Source organism: Pipistrellus kuhlii, unplaced genomic scaffold (genome assembly GCF_014108245.1).
Source record: "Pipistrellus kuhlii isolate mPipKuh1 unplaced genomic scaffold, mPipKuh1.p scaffold_m20_p_1, whole genome shotgun sequence".
In the NCBI taxonomy this organism is placed as follows: Eukaryota; Metazoa; Chordata; class Mammalia; order Chiroptera; family Vespertilionidae; genus Pipistrellus; species Pipistrellus kuhlii.
This window is the reverse complement of record NW_023425404.1, coordinates 73,341,981-73,355,758: the sequence shown is the minus strand read 5'-3', so window position 1 is coordinate 73,355,758 and position 13,778 is coordinate 73,341,981. Positions and strand designations below refer to the sequence as shown.

Sequence of the window (13,778 nt, the reverse complement as noted above, 5' to 3'; positions counted from 1 at the left end):
AGATCTTTTGAACATCTTCAAGAATACAAGCACTGCCCAACTAGTGTGGCTCAGAGGTTGAGCGCTGACCTATGAACCATGAGGTCAAGGTTCAATCCTGGTCAGGGTACATAACCGGATCACAGGCTCAATCCCCAATATAGGACATGCAGGAAGCAGCCAATCAATGATTCATCACTGATGTTTCTATTTCTTTCTACCTCTTCCTTCCTCTCTGAAATCAATAAAAATAAATAAATAAATAAATTAATTAATAAAAAAGAATACAAACACTGCCCTAACTGGTGGTTAGAGCATCAACCCTCCAACGGAAGGATCCTGGGTTCAATTCCAGTCAAGGGCATGTACCTCGGTGCAGGCTCAATCCCCAGCACCAATCAGGGCATGTGCAGGAGGCAACCAAACAACATGTTTCTCTCATATAGATGTTTCTCTCTCTCTGTTTCTCCCAGTCTCTTTCACTCTCTCTAAAAATCAATGAAAAAAATATTCTTGGGTGAGAATGAACAACGAACTAAATAAATGAAAATTAAAAACATTTTCAAAGGAGTTTAAGAATACAAACACTATCCTCTTGTATCTTGCATTTTTGGGGAATATGTTATATATATAAGTAAACATTCCAGATAACTGAGGCATGCTCCTTTAAACACTCAATTTTATTTCTTTATCTTTTAAAGTAAAAATAATCCAAAATGGAAATTGTTGTTAGAAAGGCATTGCATATGTTCTTTTATCAAATGAAAGACTCCAAAGAGTATCATAAAAAAAAAAGACAGACAATAAAAGCAAATAAAATATGTAGTATGTCAGATGATGGTAAGTACTATGGAGAAAAATAAAGCAGAGACAGAAAATAGGGAGTGCCTAGGTGAGAGTGAGGGTATGCATGCTATTTTATTTTATCTTAATCTTATTATTGTTGTTTTGTAATCCTCACCAGAGGATTTTCCCCCATTTATTTATTTTTAATATATGTTTATTGATTTCAAAGAGGATGGGAGAGGGAGAGAGAGAGAAACATCACTAATGAGAGAGAACCATCCATCGGCGACTGCCCCCCACACACCCACACTGAGTATTAAGCCCGCCACCCAGGCATGTGCCCTGACTCGGAATCAAACCTGTGACCTCGTGTTGGTACACAATTACTGGGCCACACTGCCCAGGCCCATTGACTTTTTTTTAGAGAGAGTGGGAAGAAGGAAATGAGAAACATCAATGTAAGAGAAACACTTTGATTGGTGACTGGGGATCAAACCTGCAGCCCAGGTATGTACCCATGACAGGGAATCGAACCCAAGACCCTGCAGTACTCAGGTCAACACTAACCATTGAGACATAGTGGCCAGGGCTATTAATGCTATTTTAAATAGGGTGACTAGGAGGAACCATTCTAAGAAAGTAATATTTAAGAAAAAAGTTGGAGTTGAATGAATAATCATAAGTTACAATAGATATCTGGAGGAAGAGGAAGAGGAAATAGCGAGTGTAAAGGTCCTGAGGCAGAAGTATATCTGGTGAGATGGAGAGCCACCAAGAAGTCCAGTATAAGTAGAATGAAATAAGACCTGAGAGGCTAATACAAAGGGCTAACAGGTCCCTGTAAAGACTCTTAGTTTTAATTTGAGTGAAATGGAAAGCTATTGAAGTTTTAAGCAGAGAAGTAACAGGATCTGACATGGATTTAAAAGGATGCGTCTCTCTCACATCAAATCCCTAGCCGATTTGGCTTAGTGGACAGAGTGTCACCCAGTGGACTGAAGGGTCCCAGGTTCGATTCTGATCAAGGGCACATGCTCAGGTTGCGGGATCTTTAGTGTGGGGCATGCAGGAGGCAGCTGATCAATGATTCTCTCTCATCACTGATGTTTCTCTCTTCCCCTCTCCCTTCCTCTCTGAAATCAATAAAAATATACCTATACCAGAGGCCCAGTGCATGAAATTCATCCCTAAGCCCAGGCTGCACCCTCTCCAATCTGGAACCCATCAAGGGATTTAAACGGGCATGCAAACATCCCTCTCACAATCCAGGACCGCTGGCTTCTAACCACTCGCCTGCCTGCCTGATTGCTCCTAACCACTTCTGCCTGCCAGCCTGATCACCCCCTAACCACTCCCCAGCCAGCCTGACCAACGCCTAACTGCTCCTTTGCCAGCCAATTGTCCCTAAATGCCCTCCCCTGCTGGCTGGTCACCCCCAACTGCCCTCCCCTGCAGGCCTGGTCACCCCTAACTTCCCTCCCCTTTCGGCCTCGTTGCCCCTACCTGCTTTCCCTGCTGGCCTGGTTCCCCCCAACTGCCCTCCCTGCAGGCCTGGTCCCCTTCAACTACCCTCCCCTGTTGGCCCAGTAACCCCTAATTTCCCACCCTTGCCAGCCTGGTTGCCCCTAACTGCCCTCCCCTGCAGGCCTGGTCACCCCAAACTTCCCTTCCCTTTCAGCCTGGTTGCCCCTACCTGCTTTCCCTGCTGGCCTGGTTCCCACCAACTGCCCTCCCTACAGGCCTGGTTCTCCCTCAACTGCCCTCCCCTACAGGCCTGGTTGCTCCCAACTGCCCTCCCCTGCAGGGCTGGTCCCTTCCAACTGCCCTCCCCTGTTGGCCTGATTGTCCTCAACTGCCCTCCCTTGCCAACCATCTTGTGGTGGCCATCTTTGACCACATGGGGCAGCCATCTTGTGAGTTGGAGTGACGGTCAATTTGCATATTTGATAATATACAGGCAGTCCTTGAATTATGTCAAATTCAACTTATATTGCTTTGTGGTTATTTTGGCATCTCCCATTTACAGCGTTTATGAAGAGAGGGAAAAGTTCCGTTATTTGACATATGTACATATGTACTTTATGTTTTTTATTATTTATTTACTACAAGTAAAGGTCAGGAATTGTCATTTTTCTTTTACATTTTTTTTACTGTTTCACTTCATTACTGCTGTGTATGTGCTCCATGTGAGTGACGTAGGTGCTTATGTAGGTGGGTTCCGACTTATGGCAAAAATCGAGTTACTTCACACTATAGGAACGAATCTCTGACATAACGTGAGGACTGCCTGTATATAAAAGCCTAAGTGACCATTACGACCAGATGACCAGCTGGTAGCTATGATGTGCACTGACCACCAGGGGGCAGACGCTCACCCAGGAGCTACTCCCTGGTGGTCAGCCAACCTCCTGCATTCCCTTCCCCCAGCAGGCCAGTCCTGATCGGCCCCAATCGAGAATAGGGGAGGCAGCCCCAACCAGCCCTGATTGCTGGCCACTTCAAGGGACTCCACCCGTGCATGAATTCTGCACCGGGCCTCTAGTTACAAAAATAAAAGGATCACTCTCACCAAAACAGACATGGGCATGGGGAAACAGGGAAACCAGTTAGGAAGCTATTATAGTTGTCTAGTTTAGTGGCTTGAATCAAAAAGTGGTAATAATTATATTTACTAAGATAAGAAAGACTATAAGAGGGGCATCTTTATAAAAATCAGTTTGTGCTATGGAGAATGGAGAAGACCTTTGCCCTGATTGTCAACATCTCAGCTGATACACTTTCAAACTAATCATTTTCTCTTACTTCAGAAGTAGGCTGTCCCTCTTTAGTACCAGTGTGTTATTTCTAATCTACTATTTTATTTACATTATTCTATTCTCTAGGGAGACCAAATGAAAAGGCAATAAAAACTGATGCATTTAGTTACCAGCAAAAGAAAAAATGAATCCAAAATCTAAGCCAGCACTTTCTAAGTAAAAGAAAACTAAAGGTGTGGTCTCCTGGATATTGCCTTACTTCCAACATACTGTTTCCAAAACTTCACTTAAAGATGGCTATTTAGACTTAATACTTTTCCTGTAAATACAAATTTATAAGAAGTGATTTGGTTTCCATACCAAAACTACATAATTAGGCTACAGTATGATAATAGTGCCAGCCTTAATCTGAGACAGAAAAAAAATCAGAGTATAAGAAAAAAAAAACTTTCTTGCGCTTGACCTAAGAAAAATTAAGTTTCTCTTTTGCATACTCCCATGTTGTTCAAAACTCCTGAAGTTAAGATGCCTTTATCCCTCTGCCTCTACTACTGACATGTGAAAACTCCCACTCTTGCATCTTTCTCAGATCTCTCCACCAAAATATTCTCCATGTCTAAAAATCACCCCAAAATTCTAATTCTCATAACTTTGTAAAACAGAAGTCAGGCAGCACTACTTCAGCTAGTTCTTCTAAAAAAGACTGGGCCCAGTTGGTAGAATTTCAGCAAGTACTTTATTAGAGAAAATAAAGAAAACTGAAGAAATAAGGGAAATACCAGTATGTTTTTTAGTATTTTTACCCTTCCTGAACTTTGGGACTTATTGATTTTTCTAAAAGATTCACATTTTGGCCACAATTCTTACACCAAGACACCTTAATGATCCAGAGATAATAAGCCTATTTTTAGGTTTTCAATTGTGGAATTGAAGAGGAAATGGGGATAGCATTACTGATTAAGTATGCACTGAGTAAAATGTGCTTAAGTAGAGGACAATTTATCTTTAATGGGCTTATATAAATAGAGAATTCGAAACACGTTTTTAAAACAATACTTTGCAGATAATTAAATTTCTCAGTTTTCTGTCTTAATTACCGAAACCTCAAAGTTTGCCATTTACCACTCAACATTTTTTAAATCTAGGGAAAAACCTCATAGTTCATCTTAGAGGTAACCAGATCTTCAAACCAAGAAGAGATGAGAGTGGAAGGTTCTGAAGACTGTGATGAAGAGCTAAGTTAGTTCACATCTTTCAGAGTCTGCAGCTGCCACTCTCAAATTAAAAACAAAAACAAGCCTACATTACATCAGCTCTAATACTGACATTTCATTTGGGTCACATTTGCTGTTTAAAATCTGTAATTAGAAAAACACCAGAAGGCCTCCCTGCTGTCAATTAACTGAAAATATATTATCAAGTAAAACAAATTATTTGATTTAAACCTAACCCTTAAAAACTCAATTAAATGTACTACAGGCAATTTGCCTGCCTCAGATTTCTTTTTCAGAAAACAGAATCTCAAGTCACTAAAGTTTTATTTAAGAAGTTCGAAATCACAGAATTATGGGAGAGTGCTATTGTAATTAAAGTTTCAATAAAAGTTCAAAATGAGAGGACTATGTTGGGATACTATTTCCTTCTTTGGAGTTGTCTATTTTGACCGTAGTTTTAAAATAATTAATAAATATTTTCATAATTAGAAAAAAAACACTTCTGCTATTTTAGAAATGAAAGATGATGAAAGAAGTCTCAGTAAGAACTAAAACAGAAGAAGCTAAACAGAAGATATGCTAAGTAGTGAGACTGTCTTTGTTTTAACTTATTTTGATAATATGCTTTTGTAACAAAATTGGAGGAAATACATTTTACTCAAACTTTTCAAACAGAAAGAAGAGAAAACTATTTCTAAAGCATTTCTAAAGCAGTTCTTTTTATTTTATTTTTTTCCTGTGACTTGCTTTATTGCAGCATTCTTTTTATGGCAATAGTCTGGAACTAAACCCAAAATATCTCCAAGATGTGCCTGCCTGTATAATGTGAGGTATGCATCAACGTACTTTATTTTATTTTTTTTAATTAAATTTATTGTGGTGACATTGGCCAATATGAACATACAGGTTTCAGGTGCGGGTTTCTGTGTGATAAGATCTGTGTATTTCAGCATGTGCTCACTACCCAAAGTCAGACCTTCTCCCTTCTTCTCCCACCCCGAGAGCAGTGGTTCTTAAACTAAGATATTATTTGTCTTTTTCACTCTCATTGTTCACAAATGAGTAGTGGAGTTGGCATAATATCAAAGAAGAATAACTATAATGATTTGAAAATGCCAATAAAATACTCTTATCTTTTCCAACTACATATCTCTATAAGCCTCCGTTTTCTTCATATATTCAACCAAAATAACTTACCACAACAGACTGAATACAGAAGCAAATATAAAAATTCATCTGTCTTTTAATAAGCCATGCAATTAAAGAGATTTACATGTAAAACAATACCTATCTCTTCATATATTGTTTTTTGTTTTGGACAACAGTTATTATTGAGAAAAATATATTTTATGACAACATGTAATAGTTTTTATATTGATATTTTAAATAAATTAATATATATTTTAAAGGTTTTTCAGTTTTAACTTTTAATGAAGTAATTCTCAGTAAATATAATCCCACATAAATGTTTTCAGGAGTCCTTAATTTTTAATCTAAAAGGGTCTTAAGACCAAAACATTTGATAATTGCTTTTCTAAAGTATTTCTACACAAAAAAGTATGTTTTAAGATAGGGAAAATAAAGTTGCTTAAAAGTGAATTTATAAATTACAGGACAAATGATTAAGCTCAGATATGCTTCACAAAAACTTGAGGGGCAACGAAGGAACAGGAAGTATAAATCAAATAAGAGTGGCCATGAGTTAATAACCACTGAGCTAGGGGTTCATTATACTGCCTCTCTACTTTTGCACATGTTTGAAATTTTCCCTAATAAAAAGGTTAAAGAACTAAATTCATAACTGAGCAATTATATATGAAAAAATAAATCTGTAATTGCTAAGACTAAAGGAAATTTAAAAATTGTAAAATAATATTAACCAAAAAAAAATTTAAACTAATACCATCCACATAGTTCCAAATTTATTTTTTGATTTTCATTGATGTCCTCTCAATTAGTTTCATGGAGTTAAACAAGCAGTGTACATGGATATAATATAGAGTTCTATTTTGTTCACTTAAAATTCACATATACAGCTCCCATCGTTACCTATTACTAATCTGACTTAAACAAAAATGACACAGAGATCTTTCAGTTTAATAATAAAAGAAGCCCACCAAATCCTTCAACTTGGTTGACTTCTCTATAAAACCGAGAATAATTTTTACGTTACACTATCGCCATCTGCTGGCTGTAATATCTAAGTACAGTAAAGGCTTCAGAAAGGCTAAATACTTATGATTGAGATTTTTCTCCCAAATTATCCTGAAGAAAAGAAGTTGCTATACATAATTAGGGTTCTTCAAAATTTCACATTAGAAGCAGTGATTCTTAACATTGGCTGCACTTTAAAATCATCTAGAAGCTTTTGAAAGGCCTGATACCTGGGCTTTAAACCAGAACAATTAAATCAGAATCTCTATTTGATAAAAATGAAAGGCAAGCCACAGACTGGGAGAAAATATTTGCAAAAGATATATCAGATATAGGACTTGTACCTAGAATATATAAACAACCATTATAACTCAAGAATAAGAAAACATCCAAATTTTTAATTGGGGAGATGATCTGAACTTCACCAAAAAAGATATATAGACTAGAGCAGCGTTTTTCAACCGCTGTTCCACGGCACACTAGTGTGCCGCGAGATGTTGCCTGGTGTGCCGTAAGTGCAGGCAAGACAAGAATTTTATAAATTTTCATTATTTTGTTTACTTAATATTTCATAATGTAATTATAAAATACTTTCTTTGTGTTTATTTGATTCCTATTCAAGAGAATTACTTTATATATAGTCAATATAGGCACAGAGTTAAATTTTTTAACATTTTCTAATGGTGGTGTGCCTCGTGATTTTTTTCATGAAACAAGTGTGCCTTTGCCCAAAAAAAGTTGAAAAACACTGGACTAGAGGCCTGGTGCCAAAATTCATGCATGGGGGGGAGAGGGGGTGTCCCTTCAACCTAACCTGACTCTCTCCAATCCAGGACCCCTTGGGGGATGTCTGACTACTGGTCCAGACAGGCAGATGGACATCCTTCTCACAATCCTGAACTGCTGGCTCCAAATTGCTCACCTGCCTGCCTGCCTGCCTGTTCGCCCCTAAATGTCACCCCCTGCCAGCCTGGTCACCCCCAACTGCCTCCTTTGCCAGCCTAGTCACCCCTCACTGCCCCCCTGTGAGCCTAATCACCCCCAACTGCCCTCCCTTCCTGCATGGTCACCCCTATCCCCCCTGCCGACCTGGTTGCCCCACGCAGCCTACTGTTCACTCGTTTGGCCATCCCTTACCAACCCCCCTGCCAACCTGGTCACCCTACACAGCCTGCTTGTTCAGTCATTTGGTCGTTCCTCAGGCTGGCCCTGGGCAGCTGGGTAACCGCCATCCCAGGCTTGCCTGTGCCTTGGGCCAGCCATGGGTAGCTGGGGAGCTGAGAGGACTCAGTGCCTCCATCTTGTGGCTGTAGGTGCTTCCATCTTTGAGGGCATGGCAGTCAATTAATATATTCCCTCATTATTGGCTGTTGGCACTGCCATCTTTGAGGGTGGGGCAATCAATTAGCATATTCCCTCTTTATTTGCTGAGGGTGTTGCCATCTTTGCGACAGCATGAAGGTCAATTTGCATATTACCTCTTTATTATATAGGATGGCAATTAATCACATAAAAATGCTCAACATTATCAGTCTCTAGGAAAATGTAAATTAAGAACACAGTGACATACTACTTCCTACCCATTAGAATGGTTAAAGGTAAAGAGATTGACTATATTAAGGTGGCCAAGATGTAGAACAACTGTAACCATCATAGACTGATAGTAAAAATGTACAAAGAGACACCATTTTGGAACACAGTTTGGTGATTTCTTTAAAAGCTATACACACACCTATCAAAAGACCCAAACATTCCATTCCTAGATATATATATATATATAAGAGAAAGAAAAGTTGCAGTTGGACGAATAGTGTCTCCTCTAAAATTCATGTTGCCACATCTAGACCAAATCTGATTTCCACTCACTTCCTTTATGTTGGATCTTCAACTTCCAAGAGCCTTCAGTTCACTTTTATGTCAACAGTCTCCTGAGCCATGTCCCACCCATCTTTACATCCTATCAACTTTGATCTCATGGTTCATTGATCTAGCCACCTCTCACCTACATCCTCCATTCCTGTTTTCTCTTTCCCTCAACAGTACCAGACCAGCCAACTCCCATACCATACCATCCAACTGCCTTCTCAGTTTGCATACTTGGATGGCTCAGGACTGCTAGATATGGCTTAGAAAACAATGCTCTCCAGCCTCAGTTGGGGCTTCCTTGGCCCAATCCTCTCACAAATAATCCAATCTTCCAAGGCTTCAAACTCTCCTCAAGCTCCCTTAGACTATCATACTTTCTCTCATTTTCAAATAACTGATTTGCCCTCAGAAAAACTAGAGGTCTGAATAAATGCTCCAACTCTTTGCTGCACCTATGTATTTAATTTATCCACTATCCTTGATTCCTTCCCTCTAGTCCCAGAAAAAGAGTTGGCTTTACTTCAACCCACCAGAAGTGCTCTGGATTAATCCCTGCCCCTTCTGCCTCAGCAATACTACAAAACCCTGACCCAATTCACTGTTCTTTAACCATAGATACTTTTCTTATCGCAGGGCAGTGTGGACTGGCAGCCATTGCTGTTTGCTCCACCCTGGTGATTGCCTGAGATCCCACCCCACCCAATTTACAACCCCACCATACTGTGTGCAGCAGCTTTTGCATAAGAATGGCCTGTTTAGGTTCTTGTAACCTAAAACCTAAGAAACTGCAGCTGAGTGAGAGAGCTCCAAGGAGTCCAAAAGAAAGCCTAAGGCCCTGCAATAGCAGCCTGCATTGGTTCAAAGCTGGGCCTCATCTATTCCAAACCCCAAATAAAAAGGAGGAACCTGCAGATCTCTCTGTAGCTCCTGCTGGTTGGCATCTGGCAGGGGCTGACTTTGCACCTCCTTGAAGATTCAAGAGCCAAGAGTCAGGGGTCAATGTGAGACCATACCACATTACAATTCTAAACATCTATATGCGACACATTGAAGGGGCAGGCTCAGTGAGCACCAAAGGCCCATTGAAGCAAGTCTTGCCCCATAAGGGTGTCTCCAGCACAGAAGTTCTCCCATTGTAGACACAGCTGGTCCTCATAGCCAGTTGACCTGCAGGTCAATTCCTTCCAGTGATACCAACAACAATCAAGGCTTAACTATAACAAGACTGTGCACACAGCCCACAAAGGGGTGCACCAAGAGTGTTCACCACAGGTAATTAGAGAGGCTGAGCCACTGGGCCCTATAAGACACCTAGCACACAAGCCACTATATCAACACAGGAAAGCAGCCAAAATGCAGAGACAAAGAAACATGTCACAAATGAAAGAAATGGAGGAAAGCAAAATAGTGGATATAGAGTTCAAAACCAAGATTATAAGTTTACTCAAGAATCTTCTAGAAACCTCCAAGAAATTTAGTGAGACCCTCAAGGACATGAAAAAAGGACCAATCAGAAATTAAGCATACACTAACTGAAATAAATAATAACATACAGAGATCCAACAGCAGACTAGAGGATCACAAGAATCAAGTCAAAGATTTGAAATACAAAGAAGTAAAAAACACTTAACAGGAAAAATAAAAATAAAAAAGAATCCAAAATATGAAGATAGTGTAAGGAGCCTCTGGAACAACCTCAAGTATAGACACAGCTGGTCCTCATAGCCAGTTGACCTGCAGGTCAATTCCTTCCAGTGATACCAACAACAATCAAGGCTTAACTATAACAAGACTGTGCACACAGCCCACAAAGGGGTGCACCAAGAGTGTTCCAAATTATGCGAGTGCCAGAAGAATAGAGAGAGCAAGATATTGACAACATACTTGAAGAAATAATGACAGAAAACTTCCCCCACCTGGTGAAAGAAATAGACTTATAAGTCCAGGAAGCGCACAGAACCCCAAACAAAAGGAATCCAAAGAGGACCACATCAAGACACATCATAATTAAAATGCCAAGGGCAAAAGACAAAGAGAGAATCTTACAAGCAGCAAGAGAAAAACAGTTAGATAGCTACAAGGAGCACCCATAGGACTGTCAGCTGATTTCTCAACAGAAACTATGCAGGCCAGAAGGGAGTGGCAAGAAATATTCAAAGTGATGAATAGCAAGACCTATAACCAAGATTACTCTACCCAGCAAAACTATCATTCAGAATTGAAGGTCAGATAAAGAGCTTCACAGTCAAGAAAAAGCTAAAGGAGTTCATCACCACCAAACCAGGATTACATGAAATGCTGAAGGGTATTCTTTAAGGAGAGGAAGAAGAAAAAGGTAAAGATAAAAATTACGAACAACAAAAAGACATCAAATACATACCTACCAACAAGTGAATCTAAAAATCAAGTGAATAAAAAGTCTGAAGAACAGAATGGATTGGTAAATATAATGGAATTAGGGACATAGAAAGGAAGGGGACTGAGAATTCTCAGGGGGAAAAGGGTCTGAGGGGTGTGGGAAGAGATTGGACAAAAGTCTTACACCTAGGGATGAAGATAGTGGCAGAGGGGTAAGGACATGGAATGAGGTGGGGAATCAGGTGGAGGGGAGATATGGGGGAGAAAAAAAGAGGAACACCTGTAATAATCTGAATAAAGATTTATTTTAAATAAATAAGTAAATTAAATAAATAAATATAAAAAAATAATCGATGTAGCCGAAACCAGTTTGGCTCAATGGATAGAGAGTCGGCCTGCAGACTGAAAGGTCCCAGGTTCGATTCTGGTCAAGGGCATGTACCTTGGTTGCGGGCACATCCCCAGTAGAAGGTGTGCAAGAGGCAGCTGATCGATGTCTCTCTCTCATCGATGTTTCTAACTCTCTATCCCTCTCTCCTTCCTCTCTGTAAAAAATCAATAAAATATATATTAAAAAATAAAAATAAAAAAATAATTGATGTAAAGTACTTAGCATCACTTGATATTAACTATGATTTTATCAATAAAGTCAGCTGAAAAGTATTCCATAAAATGGAGATTTTTTTTTATGAACCAGATACTGACTTTATTCTGAGGATTAAAGCTTTTCATATAATCTAGGGGCATTATCTGACATTTTATGCCCAGCCAGTGTGGCTCCATGGTTGAGCATCAACCTATGAACCAGGAGGTCATGGTTTGATTCCCAGTCAGGGTACATGCCTGGGTTGCAGGCTCAATCCCCAGTGTGGGGTGTGCAGAAGGCAGCATCACTGATGTTTCTCTCTCTCTCTCTCCTTCTCCCTTCCTTTCTGAAATCAATAAAAATATATGATCTGACACTTTAAGTCAAGGTAGGAAAGCAGAACAATTTTCACTTCTTGTTTTTATTTAATACTTTGAAGAAAAAGCATTCATCGAGATGATGGGCAGCTTTTCCTCAAAATAAAAGTATTTTACATCTACTTAATCTCGGTAAACCAGCATAAAGCCCTGAAGACTAGCAAAATAAAGCTATTGAAAATAATTCAGAGAATCAAATTCAATTCTAAGAAAACTTGGGAAGTAACTTTGTCATCTTAAACTCTCTTGACTAAAAAAGTTGTGAGAAACCATAATACTTTCATGGGAGTTTACTGAACACAGTTTTCTGGAAGCATTTAAAGAATAAGCACCATCTTTTTGGCTTAAGTGCACTTGTGCCCAGATAAAATAGGACTGACTTTAATAGCTGGATAATAGTCTGACCCAATTGTTCCATGAAATTCTAAAGCAATCTCTCATAAAGGCTGGCAACTATGGCCAGTAGGACAAATCTAGTCTACTGCTTCTCTTTGCATTAAAAATAAATAAAATCCAATCTACTGCTTATTTTCATAAATGCAATTATTACTGAAACACAGCCATGCTCATTCATTTATGTATTGTCTATAGCTGTTTTCACTACAACAGCAGGGTAGAAAAGTTGCAAAAAGGAATATATGACCCACAAAGCTTAAAGTATTTACTATCTGTCCTTTTAGAGAAAAAAATTGCCATCCCCTGCTCTAGACACCAAGAATGCAATAAAACCTGGTCCAGACTCACCTGAGGTGTTGTCTTTTTGTATTGGTCACCTCCATCTATCACATCGCTCAGGATTTTTCTCTTGAGGAGCTCATATTCTTCTGCACTCAAGTGAATAGACTCTATGGTTTTTCCACAGCCCGAACATTGACCACTGTAATTACAACTGTTTGTGTTAAATAGTGTCCTGGAAAAGGACTTTTTAAAAAATAAATAATTCTAAGACATGAGGAAATTGAAAGATAATTTTTTAAAAAATATATAGCCTTTATGATAATCACATGCATTATATGATTTTTTTTTTTTGTACACCTGGTAATATCACACATTAGTATGCCAGAAAACACAAAAGAGTAGACTGCTGGGCATCCAGATAGTTTTACAAGTTATTCCTAAAATACAACTAGGAGAAAGCATCTCTGATGCTTCACAAGGGCTCACAGAACCGACAGGAAAAACACTTTGAGCACCGACTATGCAAAACATGGCTTTTGTCTTGGGTACTCTAACTCTTAATTATTTTATCTCTAAGACATTCAGGAATTAAAAGGTTTTAAACAGTAGCAAAACAACCCATTAAACCTGAATCAAACAAGTTAAAAATAAAACATTGGCCTTACTTTTTCTGGATTGTGGTAAATTGTCCTTTCCATTGTTCTCCAGGAACACTAATAAATAAATAAATAAATAAATAAATAAATAAATGACTGTAAAACCAAATCATCAGTTCAGATTCCTACTGAATCCAAAGTTTAGAAACTAGATAGGCAAGAACTCTTATAAGTTCAGACTATTTCCCTAGAGGTTTAATTTGAAAAGTAGTTGGTATACTGTAATAGGGCTAAGAAGCTTATGGTACCCCTCCCCTACTCTGGATCTCCTTCTACCCTTCACTTCCCTCATGTGACCCTCATCTTCAACTCTAAATCTACCTTCACAGGACCTGTACAGAAAGCAGCTGATATTAATAGTATAATCT

The 13,778-nt window shown here is 39.0% G+C and overlaps 1 protein-coding gene across 4 annotated transcripts in view; it reads right to left on the bottom strand.

The window, feature by feature from the left end:
• LOC118726705 (protein only RNase P catalytic subunit) overlaps positions 1 to 13,778 on the bottom strand; it is a 133,968-nt gene that overhangs the window by 116,831 nt on the left and 3,359 nt on the right. For 3 of the 4 annotated variants that reach the window (XR_006742317.1, XM_045585355.1, XM_045585356.1), the window contains 2 exons: positions 13,420 to 13,467; positions 12,821 to 12,953 (listed from right to left, as the gene is read on the bottom strand). Coding sequence is in view for 3 of the 4 variants with exons in the window: in XM_045585355.1 (XP_045441311.1) it covers positions 12,821 to 12,953; positions 13,420 to 13,467 (181 nt within the window). In the remaining variant the exon portion in view is untranslated. The remainder of the gene's footprint in view (positions 1 to 12,820; positions 12,954 to 13,419; positions 13,468 to 13,778) is intronic. The other variant, XM_036451773.2, reaches the window with a different exon arrangement.